We start from the raw sequence: 17428 nt of genomic DNA on the forward strand, positions 1-17428 counted from the left end.
AACGTTGCTTTATAATTTTCTTATAACAATTGTGGTTATATTATTTAATTATGGTATGGTATTTTTTTCAATTATAACTATCATTAACTGAACATTCTGATTGAATTTTTTTTATATGACACGTTGTGGGTATGAAAACGTCAATTTATGGTGTTGTCATAACAAATTTGGTTATATTACTCCCTCCGTCCCTAAATAAGTGTCCGGCGCGCAAAACTAGGCTTTACAAAACATGCATATTTTCTATTAAAAAATTTAATTTTTTTTCACAATCTAATAGAACTCATTGCTATCTATTGATTTGTGAAAAAAAATTAATTTTTTTAGCGAAACAAATGCATCTTTTTGAAGGCCTAATTTTGCGCGCTGGACACTTATTTAGGGACGGAGGGAGTACTAAATTTGTGGTATTTTAGACGTGTCTTATTATGGAATATTTTAATCAATTTCATTTGGTATGCCACATTGTGGTAAGAAAACGTCAATTTATGGTATTGTCATAATAATTGTGGTTTGTTATATAATTTGTGGTATTTACATCTGTTTTCTTTTGATACGACACGTTGTGGTAAGAAAATGACAATTTTAGATGTTGTCATAACAATTGTGGTTATTTTATAAAATTTGTGGCATTTTACAAATATTTTTGGCTTTGGTAATAATTGTTGATTTTGGTACTACATATTTTGCTTTTGTTACGAAATATCATATGAGTCAAAGAATTTTTGGTACGACTCATTGTGGTAAGATAATGCCAATTTATGGTGGTGTTATAACATTTGTGAGTAACATTATTTAATTTTTGATATTGTATGCATATATTTGGTTAGGGTACAAATATTATGGATTTTTGTATGAATAATTATGGTTACATAATAATAATTTTTAATCATAGGTAACCTGCTAATTGCTAATGACCGGTTCAACAGATAAATTTTAAAGTACAAGTCGAAACTAGAATCATAAATATGCATTAAAAAACCAAAAATCGGCATAATGAAAATCACAAATTGTCATAATTTAGACCTACGGTATACCTTGTGTACCGTAGCTTTCTCCCTAATCTAATTCATCTGCATAAATAGGAAGTCTTCCCAACTTCCTAAAATTCTTAGGAGTTTCATCCCATTATTACAACGTTGGATGACTAATAAGTAGCATTCACAAGAAGCTACGGTGTCAATATCGAAAACAATTCGGACTTTTGCCCTTGAGAAATGAGCTTATCAAAGAGATCACTTACCCACAGATAAATAAAAAAAACCTACAAAACCAAAACACAGATATAACTTATCTGCATTTACATTTGCTGGCTTCAACTTTAATGGCCAGAAAATGGGTTAGAAAAGTTACCATGAATCATAACATCGGTAGGTATGGGTGATTAGACCTCCATAATCCTCCGAGGGTTATGAGATACGCCGCGGTAGAGCATTAGGAATACCTTTTTATGGAACTCCCAGCTGCATTAGCTGCAGTGGAGACTATAGTAACTTCTTGAGCATTTTGACTATACTAGCAAACGACGCACTCTGCAATAGAGAATAAGGAATGCTTTTTTATGGAACTCCCATCTGCATCTTTATGGAATTCCCATCTGCATTAGCTGCAGCGGAGACTTTAGTAACTTCTTTAGCGTTTCGACTATACTTGCAAACGATGGGCGCTCTGCAGGCTCACTGTCAAGAAAAATAGCACATTATACAGAGGAAAGGCAACTAGAAAAAAGTTCAGAAAGAATTTTGAAAAATGGTGCATATCCAACAATACAACAGAGAGCAGGATGATAGGTAACGACTCGGAAACACAAATGAAAAGATACGGAGCTAAGCTTCTGGTCTTGATTACACCTGTAAATAAGTTTAACAAACTAAATGAATCTAATTTCTTCTTGCAAGTATGCTAAAACTAATATTTTTCCAAAGGAATTGAAGGGTCCGAGCAATCCACAAACCTATTGGATTTGCCGGCCATTTGGAAGGAAATATACAGTCTCATACAAATAACATAGGATTGGTCAGCCTAAGCTCCGGAAATTGATCACTAAATAGTCAATATTGCCTCACAATATAACTTCTAGCATGAGGAAACAAGTGACGACCGACATCGAATACCCAGCGGAATTGAAATGGGACATCTTGTGCTCGTCTATCACAATAGATGTTATAGTGGGTAACTACCAAATACTTTTCTGTTGGATATTACACGTAAGTTCAATAGAGTATCCTAAGAAGGCCCTGCTTATCACCATTTATAACATTATCTGAAACTTTTCAAAGACGGTTCAAACTAGTAGGGAATATTCTTACCCTGCCCAGCAAGATTCCATGAGGGAAGCCAATATTGGGGATGTATTCTGTGGGATCGCAAGCCTTCTGTTCTGGAAAGCAACTGCCCCAACAACCTGAGTTTGAAAAAAGTTAACCACAAAAAATATAGCACCTCAGCGAGCATTGCCTGACGAGGGATAACGATACCATGATGGCCAGAAGGAGACAACAAACAATACAAAACAAAAAATAAGCAGCAGCCTACGGGGTGAGCTTATATAACTGTGTTTATTAGTTTTGTTGCATGGATTTGGGTGTAAGTGTCGGTTTGTGTGTATTTAAATGCCTACCAGTTGTACGTTGAAGGGAACATTGCCAATCAAAAAAAAAAAAAAAAACTTCTGATAGGGGAAATCATTTTTGCACTACACATTTCTCCAAATACACCACTTTGTTTCTCCTGAATAGATGAAGTTACAAACACACCGTATTTTTTAATTTTTTTTACAACAAAAAAAAAAACCATGTAGTCCCCAATCATTGGGGGTATGGGCGGGGAGGATTGGAGACAGACCTAACCTTTGACAATATGCATAAAGTGGCTGCTCTACCACTGAAACAGTAGCCCCCTATACTTGTTTTGCTGCGGAACCATGCCCCCAAATAAAGCCAAATGACATCAGAGAGGACAGACCTAGAGACCCAATTCAAATTTTGTGCATATTACCATGCTTTCTTCATTGATAGTCCAGAGCATTAATATGCACAAAATTACTAAATTTGCTTGCTGGGCAATTTCCACCACTCAAGCTGGACAAATCTACTCGCCCAAGTCTCGAGTGCCTGACGCAAATACTTATACATTTGGAAGAGAAAATATAACATTGGTCATGAGCATATACCTGTGCTGGACCAAGTCCGCTCCATGGTTGTTGCATGGTCACGAGCTCCCATAAAATCACACCAAAACTGTAGACGTCGGACTTTTCATTCGACGGCTCTCCTCGAAGTAATTCGGGGGCCATCCACTCAGGCTGAAATGAAAAGCAAGAGAGTTACATGCTGATTGATGTGCTGCGAAGAAAATTTTCAACCTGCAAAATATTTATCAAAATATCTTTTCAAGGGTGGAGAGGAAGCCTAGCAGTGATGATAGGGGGGCAAAAAGAAGGTAAATAAAGAGAAGTAAAAGCAGCCACAACTTCATGCTGCAAATAATTTAACAGTCGAGTCATGTCCATTCCTTTGTCAGAATGCGAGGTTGCAATTCTCAAATGTGCACGACGTTAACGCAAAGATATTATACTTCACCTTTCACAAATAGGGATAGCAATTGGTGCAAATAGCTCCACATGACTATGGGTTGCTGCTGCTTTTTTTTTTTATGGATTTTTTCCGGAGGGGGTTAGGATATATTTTTGGGCTTCTTCTTCTTTCTTTTTTTTTCCCTTTTTTTTTTTGGTAGGGGTAGGCCTTAAGTTTGGGAAACAAAGGCAATTAGCTTTTGAGATAACTGTTAGACCTTCCTTCATATCAAATTCTTTAGTCTCACAAATATAGTTCTCAGAGAGAGAGAGACAGACTTACCGTTCCCGCAACTGATTTTGACGATATGAAAGTGTTTGCTTTGAATCTGGACAACCCGAAATCACATACCTGAGCATAATGTATAAGACGAAGATTAAGTTTGTGACAGGTTTGAGGGAAAAAAGGTAACACTCAAACTGTACCTTGACAGTCCAATTTTTATCGACCAGCAAATTTGGTGTTTTAAGATCCCAATGAACTATAGGAGGGCTAAGATTGTGAAGATAGTTAAGTCCCTTGGCCTGCATCCAGCACAAATCAAATATTAATCCAACCAGAAGAGTTAACAATATTAAAGTGCAAAACCAATAAAAAAAAAGAAAGAAAGTACAAACCACATCCAAAGCCATACGCAACCGCCTTCTTTGGTCCATAATTTCCCCAGCATCTGGCCTATGAATGAGGCGGAAGAGACTACCCCTGTTCCACAAAACTCCGGATTTAGCTTACAATCACTAGCACCAGCTAGGGCTATTTTTATAATCATTAAGCAAGGAAATTGACAAATCAACAGTCGTCACCTCGGAAGATATTCTGTCACTATTGAAAAATGAGGGCGTTGTGTAACTGCTCCCATGAAGAGAACCACATTAGGGTGCCGGATACGCTTCATTATCGCAACCTAAAAATAAGAATTACAAATTAAGCACGCATTAAAAACAGGCTCCATTTTATGGCTGAAGAGATATGCTGATACAAGACAAACAAAAAACATAACATTGAATATGCACGAAACATTCTGGAGCTATGAAGACAGATTAAATCGTTTGGACTGATTCTGCCTGATGTGCACATCCAATGTAAAGCATAATGCAAAAATAAATTCGAAGGAATGGCCAAAAACAACAGGCCTAACCAATACCAGTAAAAGCTCTAACAGAAGCAAAAAACATTATGTTAAAATTCAATGATTCAATCTGCCAAATACACACCTCCCTCAAAAACTCCTTCAACTGATCATCACGAAAATCCTGGACTGTTAGAACCTTAACTGCAACATCCTGCAATCGAAAAATTTGGCATCCATCAACTCCATTCCTCAATCAGACCACGAATAAAACATCATACCAGCATTAACGGAGTGGATAGTCAATGGTGGATCAAATGGAAAAAAATACTAACCGAGCCATGCCATTCAGCGCGATGCACTGTCCCAAAAGAACCTGAAATAGGAACAGAGAGTATTTCATATCCAATGCAATTGTTCCTGACAAAATAATAGTTCAAGAGTCCAACAAAAATTTCTTGAAATTCAAGACAAGGAGTACCAGCGCCAATACGCTCCTTGATGTGTAGTTCATCCCACGAGATCTCAAGCCAATCCATCGCAAGAGAAGGCTCAAGGTTCAAGTATCTTGGTATTGTAACTGTATGAAATATGCCTTGATTCTCAACTTCAGTCTTGACTTCTATGAGATCTGATTGAGCAGGTAACAAGGGTTGTCTGATACCAATGCTCTTAAGTGGAGTTCCGGCTACGACAATCTCTTTCCTCCAAGTGCGGTGTACGATTACTTTCTCTCCGCCAGGTCTAGAATATTCATCTCTAGATTCACTTCCTCCACAAACTTGATCACTAGCTTTATACATGGCCTTATCATTATGAAATAAGCCAATATCTTCCATTGGATGACCATCCTCGCTGCCTGTAAAAGTTCAGGCTCAAATACAATTTTGATTGGTGGAATCACCCTTTCTCTGTATGTGATTGAAATATTCCAGAGCTGCATTTTTTGTTGCTTTAGATAGAACCTACTAACAAGAGTGTCTCACAAGCTTTTTTAAAAAGACGCGAAAGCAACAAAACATCTTTCTCACACCAATTTTTCTATTGTCAATCCATGCATGACTAATCAACTTCCAGTTGTTCCTCTCAGACGTGCCACATGCATGATTTGACATACCTGAATTTAGGGGATTTTCAGGAGGGCCACATGCATGATTTTTGTTTAGGATTTGGCTCTCAGTTGAATTATCCATGTAAGGCTGCTGAAATTCTTTTAGATGAGAAATCTGAAGTGGTGAAGGCACTGAAGAAAGTAAACCTCCATTGATGGAGGAATCTGGACCATGGATGTTTCCTGGTTTGCCAATTAGATCAACTACATACTCCCTGTTATGAAATTTATGTGGTCATAAAACAAAAATGACTAAAGACTGAGAGATATGTACAATTGAAAAAATATGGATAAAGGCCGATGATTCTATCATTTGATGAAGCAAGCATATACCAAAATAGTCAACAGTATCACCTTAATCAAAAGGTATGTTAGACAATGTAACAACTTCAAGGAGAAGTTGTATGGTTATCCTCGAAATAACTTCTCAAGGATTCTAATGGGTAAGACAGGTGAAGCAAAACCATAGTGGAAACTAAACACAAAATTCGCCCGCTAACACTTGGTTTCTGTAGCAAAGTGTTCTGCAACACTAAATTTTGTTGTTTGATAATTGCACCCCTCGCTCGCCTTTTTTTTGCCTCAATGCTCTTGACTGAATTGAAAGTGTAAATAGCATAGTTCGAGTTAAGGAATGCATTAAAATACAATACCTTGCAAAGTTCCTGTCATCCTCGATTATGACAAGACAGGAAGACTGATGATCTGCGTCACAGTACTTGCAACCTTTAGCAATCCGGCATGGAAGGCCAATGTAGTCAGCCAATTTCTGCAATTAATACGACAACCACCTGTTAGATTTTTGGTCTCTCTCTGTCTGCATATTGGACTATCAAATATGCATACAAAACAACCAAAAACAGCCAGTGAGCATCCACTACTACGTTTATACACAGAAAAAAGCAGGAATGCTTCTTAGTCTGAGATTTTTTATTTTTTTTTGGGTAAATCGGAAATAAGTCTGAGAGAGATGTACACATTGTAAAACTACCAAACTGTTAAATTTAAATAGCTCTTGAAGATCAGGGAGTGGTGATGTAACCAGCAACAAAACACCGACCTGGCAGAAGGACCAAACAAATAAAGCGTGTTATGAGCACCATATATTTCCCTAGGTATCTAGAAGGGCATGCTCATTACTCTATAGTGCCATTACACCAATCAAATACAACGTGTACTGGCACATCCTTAAGTGCCACAGAATTGAATTTAATATGAATCCCTGTTTAATCAAGTGAATTACAGGGTATCGGCCTCTTTGACTTCAGCATTCTTTGCCATTTGTGCAGCTCGCAGCTCAACGTTCTTCCCAAAACTTTTCCCACTGCTTCCGCATCAATAATTGATAACCTTAGGCAAGCATAGTGTCCCATCAGCTCCATTTGTAGTAGAGACATTGTAGATGTATAACAGTATACTATGTTCCCAGCACAAACTTGGATCTCTGCCTCTATTAAGACAAACTCATTACTTTGGCATATCAGGATTACGGTTTTTAAAAGAAAAACCTTTTAACCACAACTGTTGAGATTGTAGGCGCAGCGACTCCCCTACCCTTCTTGACTTCTTGACTTAAAGCTGAGCTTCCAATATTCTATACATACAATAGTTCTCTATGTGTTCTGCATGTGGTTCTCTCTCAATTGCTTTTTCTTACAGCATAGCCCCTCCATCTGCATCTTATCACATTACCTTTCACTTAACTCTATAACAAGAGCTGCTTCTGTCTCGCAATACAAAATTTTTGGAATAGTGCAACCTCACGTAGTCATGTGTAATAAAGTGTGTATTACTCCTTCAATGAATTACTTCACCAAGAAAGAGTTTAACAATACTACCAAAAAAAATAGAGAAGTAATGGGACATGATCAATCTACACAAGCTGAAACCCTTACGAAACTCATACTTAAATATCCACCTTGTGCAAATGAGCCATTGGTATTAATTGATCTTTTATCGATCATATTCAGCAAAGTTCATGCCACTTGGAGGTCCTGGAATTCAGGGATATAGTATACAAAAGAATATAGCTCAGAGTCATCTAAAAATCTGGTTACTTGACAAAGTGGGTATGCCTCTGTCAGTTTGAAGGGAGTACCGAACCCAAAGGTAATTCTTAACATGTGCATCGATGAAAATTAAACCACCAGAAAAAAGAGTAAAACATTATAAAGTTATACACCAAGTGCAAACTTGATCCTGCTGCAAAAGTAATTTCACCCAGAAATAAGAAGTGCATGTCCTAACCTTGAAAAGAATAGCACGATGCCTACAGAGTCCTGCAGAAACGTTGCCAATAGGGAGCACAATGCATTTTTGGATATCTTTTAGTCTCTGGCTAACCAATTTCCAGCGAATGTGCAAATCACCTTGCTCCACCGGAAAATTGCCCCTTCAATTCAACATAATCAGCAGATTCATAAAGAAAGAGACAAAAGCTCAATCAAGAAGCAAAGAAGAATGTTGACACCTACCCCATATAGATCGCAACAAGTTTTCCAAGCTTTTCCACTAACACCAACGTACTTTCAGAAGCAAAATACAGTTCTTGTGCCTTATTTTCTAGCTCCATAAGTCGTGTATCCCCATATCTATCCACAAGAACAACCTCCATTGATGAATCATTGGGTTCAATAGCTTTAAGTGCCATTAAAGATGGTAGCCGTCTACCTTCCTCCGAGTCATTGCACATCACCCACAGATATGGATTCATACCAAGAATGTTATAGAATCCATCTGAGATCTTATCAGCATAAGACAAGCATCCATTAACCTGAAAAATAGAGGATTATAAATTCATAGCATCTGTTAGTAAAGGCTGGCCAAAGAGAGAAGCTAAACATCAATTTCCATGTTAGTTCAAATAGGGTGTCAGATTACTAACAGTTGGGAAAGATCAAGTATTATGGGTGAACAAGTAACGTGATTGTGTATGTTTTAATTGCATAAACAATAACTCTAAAACTAACGGCTATAAATTTTCTTCGACTCTCGAAACCTTAAATGGTCACATATTAGCAAAAAATGACAGAGAGCATCACATTTTCCTCATTGCAAGTCTGATAATATGATTATTGTTGGTACTTCAATGAGAAAGATGCACATCGTGTCAGGTAATGAGAGACATTGATCCCCATTTAAAATTTAAAGCGGGACAAGCAACATCCGACATCCATTCAATGTCTAGTGCGCATTCCAAATTGCTTAGTCAACTATGTTCTCGTTTTACCTGTGTATACAAGTGCAAGGGCCACCTAATGGTCACTCAGGTTCTACTTTGAGACCAATAAGAGCGTGCTTCCCACACCATTTGACTCAACCTGTAACACCTCAGATTCAAAGTAGTCGTAAATTTTCTGATTTAAGCCAGTGGGCTTATACGAGCGGATGAACAAAACGGTTACAGGCTGCCACGCAGTTACTAACTTTCCGCTTTGAACTAGCCCATTTTTTAGGATAAAAAAAAAAACGAGCCCGTTTTAAAACCTTGATCTCCATAACAAATGTGTTGGCCAATTCATTTCTTTGTTTCCATCTCATGTTTTCAGAAACAAAGACAATGAGAAGCTCGGAAACACTTCCCATATTTTTTCCATTTTTTGCGTGGACAGTCTACAAAACAGTTTTTCCAGTATTCCTGAAATTGTGAGATTATTGCTTCTTAAGAAACAGTTCACAAAATAAGTTTCCCGGGAATGAAAACAGAACATAGCAAATAAAAACACCACCAAAAACCAGCCCTACTTTACTTGGTTTCAGATTTATTAAAAAGAGTGATGCCCAACTTACAGCTAGACTACTTAACCAAAATCATACTCTCAAAACAAAATAATACTACTACTAATAATAATGACTGGCTTATCAAGGTGCCTGTTTTGGAATTTTAATTTCTTATCCGTAGATTTTGACACATTAGGGATTCCTAACAATTGAAAAATGATCTAAAATCTGATTCTGGAGATGATATTCTTTTGGTACCAAATTTTGAATTCTAATAAGTAATTCAAAAACTGATAGCTATCAACTTTTGCTACAGCTTAACCAATTAATTTCACAGCGTATGAAACATTTATCCGCTCCATTAAAATCCAAAATCAAGAATCCCAAGTAGTAAAATCTAAAGTTATAATCCAAAATCTGCCTTCTGCCCCACCCCCACAACTATAGCAAACACCCCAGGGACAATGACAACCACGATGGATAACCACAAAAAGAGTAGGCATAAAACTAGAGAAGACAAAACACCATGCAAGGCTTGTCAATAACGGGAAAATGAGAGCTGTCAATTACTGAAATAAATTTGAGATTGTAATTTTTCCTTAAATAAAAGGGAATGACTTCGGTGTCCCCGGTCATTTTGGGGACACCGTAACTTTTGGCATAACAAAACTATTATGAGGATAACCAAAACCTATTAGGAGCATAACCAAAATCATTACGAGCATAACAGAATCATAGCAAAGCATAACTTAAAATCCTTAAAAACATGGGAATGATTTCGGTGTCCCCGGTCATTTTGGGGACACCATAACTTGTGGCATAACAAAACCATTATGAGTATAACCAAAACTCATTACAAGCATAACAGAATCATAGCAAGGCATAACCAAAACTATAGCAAGGCATAACTTATTTGTTATGTCTTGATTGGGTTTAGTTACGCCTTGGTTGGTTTTTTGGATATTCCTTAGTTATGCTTTGTTTGGATTTTGTTATGCTTGTAATTGATTTTAGTTATGCTCCTAATGGTAAAGTTATGCCAAAAATTACGGTGTCACCAAAATGACCGGAGACACCATAGCATCATCCTAAAAACATAGAGAGGTGTCTTTCCCCATCCTCAAAAATCATTCCGCTAAAACATAAATGGAACACAAAACCCATGATTGGTGTCGAACATCATTATTTCAAGAAGGGAAAGAATTTTTGCACTCCACCTTCCACCTTTTCTAATTCACTTCATAATTTATCCTGTAATAGGCTGGGTTTCCCTATTCTCTGGACGGCCTAAATGAGCTAAAACCAGGCAAGTCATTCTCCTCGTATACATGAATTAAAAGTTCATTCAGAGGAAATAACTTGTACCAAATCTTTTAGGAAAACTCACCAAATTCAAACAAATTTTTTTAGTGCATTTATAAAAGAAAAAAATTAGAGTGAAAACCATTTTCCTTTCCATGAAAGATTATGCAAAAGAATTATAGAAACTAAAAAAAAAACCAAAAAAACCCAAAAGGGTTGGCCTAGTGGTCAAAAGCATGAGACTTGAGACTTTAAGACTATTAGATCCGTTCGTTTTGAAATTTTGAATTTGAATTTAGAGATAAGACAATTAAATCCGTTTATTTTGAAATTTTGAATTTGAATTTGTAGATAATGAGAATAGATAGAGGTAAAGTAATAATAAATGAAAATAATAATTAAAAAAGAATAAAATAATAATTAGATTTCAAAATTCAAACTCAGGTTTTAGGGTCGGCTACCTTTCAAGGTACTCCCTCCGTTCCGGTTTGTTTGTCCCTTTTTTGACTTTTTGAGAGCGTTTTGACCTCTCAAAGAATTGTCTATAATTTTTAATTCGTAATGTTTTTAATATACAATATGGATCTTGTTTGATAGATCTCAATTAGTTTTATTATACAAAATCTTCAAAATCATAAAAAACATTATAAAACGTAATATATAAGTATATTTTTGAAAAACACGTATTTTGACAATTGAACAAATAATTTGGGATAGAGTGAGTATGTTATCAACTCCTTTGGATACCCCAAACCAAAGCTCCGGCTTATAGGCATAGAGCAAATTAGCGGTGGATTGGGCTTGGCTCTAGAAATTAGTGCTTACTAAAAAAAAAGGGTAAATTCCAGATACACCCCCTGTACTTAGGTCATTTTTCAACTACACCCCCTCTACTTCATTTTTTATCACTCGCACCCCTTGTACTTAAGACTAGTTTGGAACTGTTAGTATTTCCGTCCAAAATAACGGAAAAGCAGGTAATGGCTTGTTGGCGGAAATTTTCCCTTCTAAAACATCTTCTTTAAGACCAAATTGATCCCAAAACCCATTTACAATGATAATTCATCACTACCATTAATTATTGGTCGCGGACGGAGTCACGAACATATTTTACAAGTCAATTGGCCAGGCATTTTCAAATCTACGTGTTCTGGATTTTTTCTTGAAATTCCAAGAATGAGGTTATTCTAAGAATAATTTATTTGGGGTACTGTATGAATTTCATATTTTTCTGAGACCGAAACCCGGACAGCTTCTCGGCTACGCGTGTGCTCGGGCATCTGGGACCACTTGCGCATGCAAGTACACATGTCACGCTTATAGACACATGGCATGGCCAATTTGACACCTAGAATTACACTCATGCATGTGTAAATATATTTGATTATAACATTTTTTTTATCATCTTGATAAAAACTAGTCAAATATGTATTTTAATTTTTAAGGGAGGGAGCTACGAAATTTGAAGAAAGAGGAGGAGGATGGTGTTCTTCCACCCCCCACCTCAGTTCCACCATGAGCCACCACCACCCATCACCATTCTCTCGTCGGAAAACTTATTTTCTTGCCGGTAACTTCTTCAACTTTCTTGACAGCTTTCTGGACCATCACAAATTCTTATTTTGATAAACCTTCTGCTATGATTCAATTTTTGAAGTCTTCATAACTTTTAAAGTACATTTAAAGACGAAATTTTGATACCAAGAACATGCAAAACCAATCAACACAGAATTAGTTATGATTTTCGGAATATGAACTGATACACATGTTTCGAAATCTGGGCAGAGCCATTTTCTTTTTATTTCTGGGAACTATCCTATTAAGTTATGAATCTGATATTTTTACTGAGAATAATACTTTACGTTACGAAACTTTGAGAGTTGGTTTCAATATTTTTGGAGTTGAAATGAATTAGTTATGGATTTTCTACGAAGACATGATTGGCTGCCCTGTTTTTCTATAGAACAGCTTGTTCTTTTGAAATTTGGACAATATTTGGTTGATAACTAATCTTTCAATTTTTACAGTAGATACACATGGATGTTACACAAGTTTAGGCGTTGGTTTGAGCATTTTTGGACCTTATATGAATAAGTTATGATTTTTCAAAAAAAGGAAATACGAATGGGTATATTTCAGTCTTTTCGTTACTTTGGACGGAAATACTAACAGTTCTAAACTAGTCTGTAGTACAGGGAATGCGAGTGATTAAAAATGAAGTAGAGGGGGTGTAGTTGAAAAATAACCTAAGTACAGGAGGTGTATCTGGAATTTACCGTAAAAAAAAAAAAAATTAGGAGTAGCAGAAGGGGAGAGAGAGAGAGCGCGTACCCAGAGTCTGTACGAAACAGTTTCAACATCAGCAGACTGACACCCACCCAATCCCTCCACCCTATAGTCTTCCAAAAACAGCGGCTCACTAGCCAGAGAAAACTGCTCTCTGAGACGCTTAGCCAGTGTGAGCTGCAAATAATAGCTCTCCATCTTTCTCTCCGCCAAACTCTCTCTTCTCCCCTCCTCCGCCACCACCCTCTCCTCCTCCTCCTCCTCCCCTCTCGTCGTCCTCGAGTCCTTAACACCGCTCGACGAATCCCCCTCCGCCGTCGTGCCCGAAAACAAACTCCCTCCGTAACTACTCCCACTCGACAACAACCCCTGCAATGACGACGCTTGCCGCTCCAACCGCCGCTCTTTCGCCGGCCCACGATAACCACCACGCCCGCCCGAAAGCCCCTGAAACGGCGACGTTTGCAGCTCAAACCGCCGCTCTTTCGCCGTCCCACAATAACTACTACTACTCCCAGTCGAAAGCCCCTGAACCGACGACGTTTGCAGCTCGAACCGCCGCCCTCTCAAACCATCCTCACCTGAAAGCCCCTGCGACGACGACGCTTGCCGCTCTTTATCGCCGTTATAACCGCCGGTCCCACTCGACAACCTCTGAAACGACCCCGTCTGTTCCAAGTCAAACCCCAGGGATTCAACGGCGACAACGGATTCCGGTGGCTCCGGCTGAAGCAAGAGCTCGTGATCGCAGTCGCCGTCATCCAACCGTACCTTCACGTGACCCGACCTTCTCTCTCCCTTTCTATCCGCCAACCAGTTGACGAAAGCAGCCAGTTGCTTTCCGTGGATCCTATCACCCGTGAAACCGTTACTTTTCCCGCCCCTTGTTGCCTCCCTTGAGATTTTTGTTGCTTTCCAGTCGCTTTCATCGCCGTTGAAGTTGCCTCTGATTTGATTCTCTTGAGCTTCGAACGGCGTTATCGACGACGCGTCGAATCCGCGGTCCGGAAACTGCCTCGGGAAAATGTAAGTCGTCCTGTGCGGCATTTTCACCACCGGTAATTCACGTGGACGAGAAATTTCACCCGCACGCTTCGCTCCTCCCTCTCTCTCTCTCCCTCCTTCCTAACAGAATCACGTAACAAACGAGTCGGATCGTAGATGATCGGACAAGAGCTCCGAATTACTGCAGATCATCGAGTCAAAGATACGAATCAATAAACACATTTCTCTTTCTCTTGTACTCGAAGTCAATGATGAAAACACATTCAGATGGTCGAAAAAAACTTCAGATGATCGAAAAAAAACTCCTCAAATGAATTCCAAACTTCTGTATCGATCCATCGATTTCTCCAAAGTCTCTTGATCGATGATAAACACGATCGAACAGGATCTGAAGATGCCGAGAAGCTCTCTCTACAAACGGATATTTGTTGTTTTACTAATGTAAAAGTGCTGCTGTAGATAACTATATGTATCTCTACTCTCTAGAGAGAGAGAGAGAGAGAGGTGGAGGGAGGAGGGAGAGAGAGGTGGGCGGTTGTGACAGTGTAACAGATTTTAGGTGCGTATGTTAAAGGGAAGAAATCGGTGGAAATTGTACTAAAAAAGTAAACGGCTTTGTGCTAACGGGCGCGGGGGGGGCGTGAGTGCGCACCTCCTCTCTCACGAGTGCACGTTTGGGTTTGGCTACGTAGCGTTTCTACACGTAAGCGAAAAGGGCTACGGAGAGCTGTGCGCAGCGGGCGTATTTTAGCAAAAGGAATAGGCCACGGGTTTTTTTTTTTTTGGGTAAATAAGCCACGGGTTTTGCCGTTTTGGGTTTGGCTACGCGCACCGGCGTACTTTAGCAAAAGGAATAGGCCACGGGTTTTGAGGGGGTTTTAAAAAAGTATGCTTACAGCACATCGGGAAATAGCAGTAGTTAGTTAATGACGATAAAGCCCCTGAAATTTTGGGGTAATGACGAGAGTGGTGGCGTCTGTATTTTTGGCGCTATTTTAACGGGCATGTGACGGTGGTTGGTTGGTTGGAGGTGGTGGCTTTTGGGGTGACGGATGGGTTGTGTCTAGCTGTGAGAAGGCTGTGGTTGGGTTCAATAATTCAGGAACGGGGATACTGTCGAGAATCTCTTTGTAGAGCGCGTGTAGAGCGTTCGATCTGGCCGTTCATCTCCGCAATTGACGACTCGAATCTTAACCGAACAGTAAATATTTGATCGGTTTATAAAACGAGGCTTTACAAGTTAAAATTAAACAATACAGTCGTCCTAAGAAAAACTTTACACTTTATTCATAAATTAGAAGAACGCACTGATATCAAGTAAACTGTTATTTAAGAAAATACTTTTCTCAAAAATGTATTATTAGTTATCGGAACGGTTCAAGAAATACCCTAAAAAAACACCTAAAAAAATATTCATAATCTCAATCTCATAGTTCTCGATTAAATTTTTATGATTCGAACCGTTCAATGTGTGGAGAATGTGATTTTAAATATGCCCGCGAGAAATTAGAAAAAAAAATGACCGGAAAATGTTTGATTTGAGTAGTTTTTATTTGAACCGTTCAATAAAAAACTGTTCGGATCAAGCCCTTCCCGGTCATTTTTTTTGTTGATTTCTCACAGGTACCCTTAAAATCACGTTCTGATCATATTGAGCGGCTCAGATCATCAAAATTTGATCAGAAACTATGAGGTGTTTTTTTGGGTGTCTCCGAAACCGCCCCGATTAGTTATAAGGTTTCATCTGGTGGATCGAACAAATATCTTGTGACAGAGGAAATACTTATTTTGTGTGATTTGTCTTTTTTGGAGCACATTTGGCAATATAAGAGTACGTTCATTTGGGACAAACGGGGTGGTAGCTCAATGGTAGCATCTTATACTTTCATGTATTCGGTAAGAAACATAATCAATTTCTAGCCTTCAATTGTTGTAATTAATGGTCAGGATTCGCTTAAACTCTTCTTCAAAAAAGTTATTTTTTTTGTAGAAGAGTTTTTTTAAAAATCTATACCGTCCAAATATATCTGGACGGTCAGAATTAGTTACACAAACTACACAATAGTTGTAAGCATAGCATTTTGGTTTGATGATTCAAATCTCACCTGCTCCATCCCAAATTCCTTGGAAAAAAGTAGATTAAATTTCTTATCTTGTCTTTAAGGGTCATCATTTGGCCCGAAGGCCCGCGGCCCGCTCGGCCCATTGGGCTTTTACCCGGCCCGATCTCGTGAAACGGGCGGGCCGGGCCATAGTTTGTAATGGGCGGGCTCGGGCCTATAAATTTTTACTCAGCCTGCCCGTAGGCCCGTCCCGTGAGCCCGCCCAGTAGCCCGCCTGTGGTACCCGTCCAAAAGCCCGCCCACAAGCCTGCCCATTAGCCCCAAATCCCACAAAATCCTTTCTTTTTTCCCTTTCCCAAGGAAATTTAAGCCCGCCCGGTTTTTGGTCCGCTAGCCCGCGGGCCGAGCTTGGGCTTCAATTTATAGTAGGTAGCCCGGCCCGCCCGGCCCGCAAAAAAAGAAAAAGCCCGACCGGCCTGGCCCGATGATGACCCTTACTTGTCTTGTACATAAAGAGAGAGAGAGAGAGAGAGAGAGTTTGTTTGGGCAAAAATTATCTCGTACTATACTATGTACCTATCTGTTCTAGTCCTTTTCAAAATTTTACCTCGCGATCGATCAAGGGTAAAACTTTTTAGATAAATAATTCACCATAACAAGAAACATTTAAAAAGTAAAAATTGCGTGTGCAAGCTCCGAAACTTTTACTAGATTAAAAAAGAACAAAATTCGAACTATTGGATTGTTTTGTTTGAATGTTTTTCAACTTTGTTCTATATGATTTTACACTTTTGTCTACTCTCCTTCAAACAAATGATCCAAGCCATGAAGATTTAAGAAAAAATAAATTAAAAAAGTCAATGAAACATGCATGATTCCAATCCAATGTTTTAAAAAATATTTAGGCCTAACTCAGCCTAAGTGTACTGCTTTTTATGTATTTTTTAATTAATTTAGTCCAAACACCTTCTTTATTTTCCTCTACCTACAGTATTTTGCTTATACATTTCTTAAGAAAATCATTAAAGGAAAAAAAAAAAAAAAAGTAACTCATCTGTTTCAATGTCAAAAAATAGGAAATCAAATTATTTCTTTATTATAAAAAAATTTAAATACAACAATCATGTGAAGTTCGCAACAACTAAATCAAGCACGATAAAAATAACTGAATAAATAATTTCATACGTACGAAGAAGAAGTAAGCGAACAATAGAAGAAAAAAAAGTGATTCTTGACCATTCAGCAGAGAATTTAAAAAGACTATCATAACCCTAGTCGTTGGTTAAGAACTCAGCAA

General features: G+C 38.3%; 1 protein-coding gene and 1 non-coding gene across 3 annotated transcripts; both read right to left on the minus strand.

Moving 5' to 3' along the window:
• Nucleotides 1-951: 951 nt before the first annotated feature.
• On the minus strand, nucleotides 952-14628 carry LOC131334065 (serine/threonine-protein kinase CTR1). 2 transcript variants are annotated; one of them, XM_058368935.1, is made up of 15 exons: nucleotides 13109-14628; nucleotides 8230-8528; nucleotides 8003-8147; nucleotides 6409-6524; nucleotides 5762-5970; nucleotides 5126-5503; nucleotides 4980-5020; nucleotides 4790-4858; nucleotides 4379-4479; nucleotides 4193-4277; nucleotides 4001-4099; nucleotides 3858-3926; nucleotides 3173-3304; nucleotides 2310-2404; nucleotides 952-1679 (listed from the first exon to the last, which is right to left on the minus strand). In XM_058368935.1, the coding sequence occupies exons 1-15, from the start codon at nucleotides 14108-14110 to the stop codon at nucleotides 1583-1585; spliced, it is 2937 nt and encodes a 978-aa protein (XP_058224918.1). In that variant the 5' UTR covers nucleotides 14111-14628; the 3' UTR covers nucleotides 952-1582. The 2 variants fall into 2 exon arrangements, with proteins under 2 accessions (XP_058224918.1, XP_058224919.1); XM_058368936.1 differs by lacking the exons at nucleotides 952-1679; nucleotides 2310-2404 and having other exon boundaries at nucleotides 3223-3364; nucleotides 13109-14602.
• Nucleotides 2907-3013, minus strand: LOC131334941 (small nucleolar RNA snoR100). The gene has a single exon (XR_009202342.1). It is a non-coding gene; the product is annotated as a small nucleolar RNA snoR100 (small nucleolar RNA).
• Nucleotides 14629-17428: the final 2800 nt, after the last annotated feature.

Source organism: Rhododendron vialii, chromosome 7a (genome assembly GCF_030253575.1).
Source record: "Rhododendron vialii isolate Sample 1 chromosome 7a, ASM3025357v1".
In the NCBI taxonomy this organism is placed as follows: domain Eukaryota; kingdom Viridiplantae; phylum Streptophyta; class Magnoliopsida; order Ericales; family Ericaceae; genus Rhododendron; species Rhododendron vialii.

Coding starts and splice junctions, on each gene's coding strand:
- LOC131334065 (XM_058368935.1), bottom strand. CDS start 14,110: ATGCCGCACAGGACGACTTACATTTTCCCGAGGCAGTTTCCGGACCGC. Junction 8,529..13,108: donor CTGTTTCGTACAGACTCTGG/GTACGCGCTCTC, acceptor TCTATTTTTCAG/GTTAATGGATGCTTGTCTTA. Junction 4,480..4,789: donor TGAAGGAGTTTTTGAGGGAG/GTGTGTATTTGG, acceptor TCTTATTTTTAG/GTTGCGATAATGAAGCGTAT.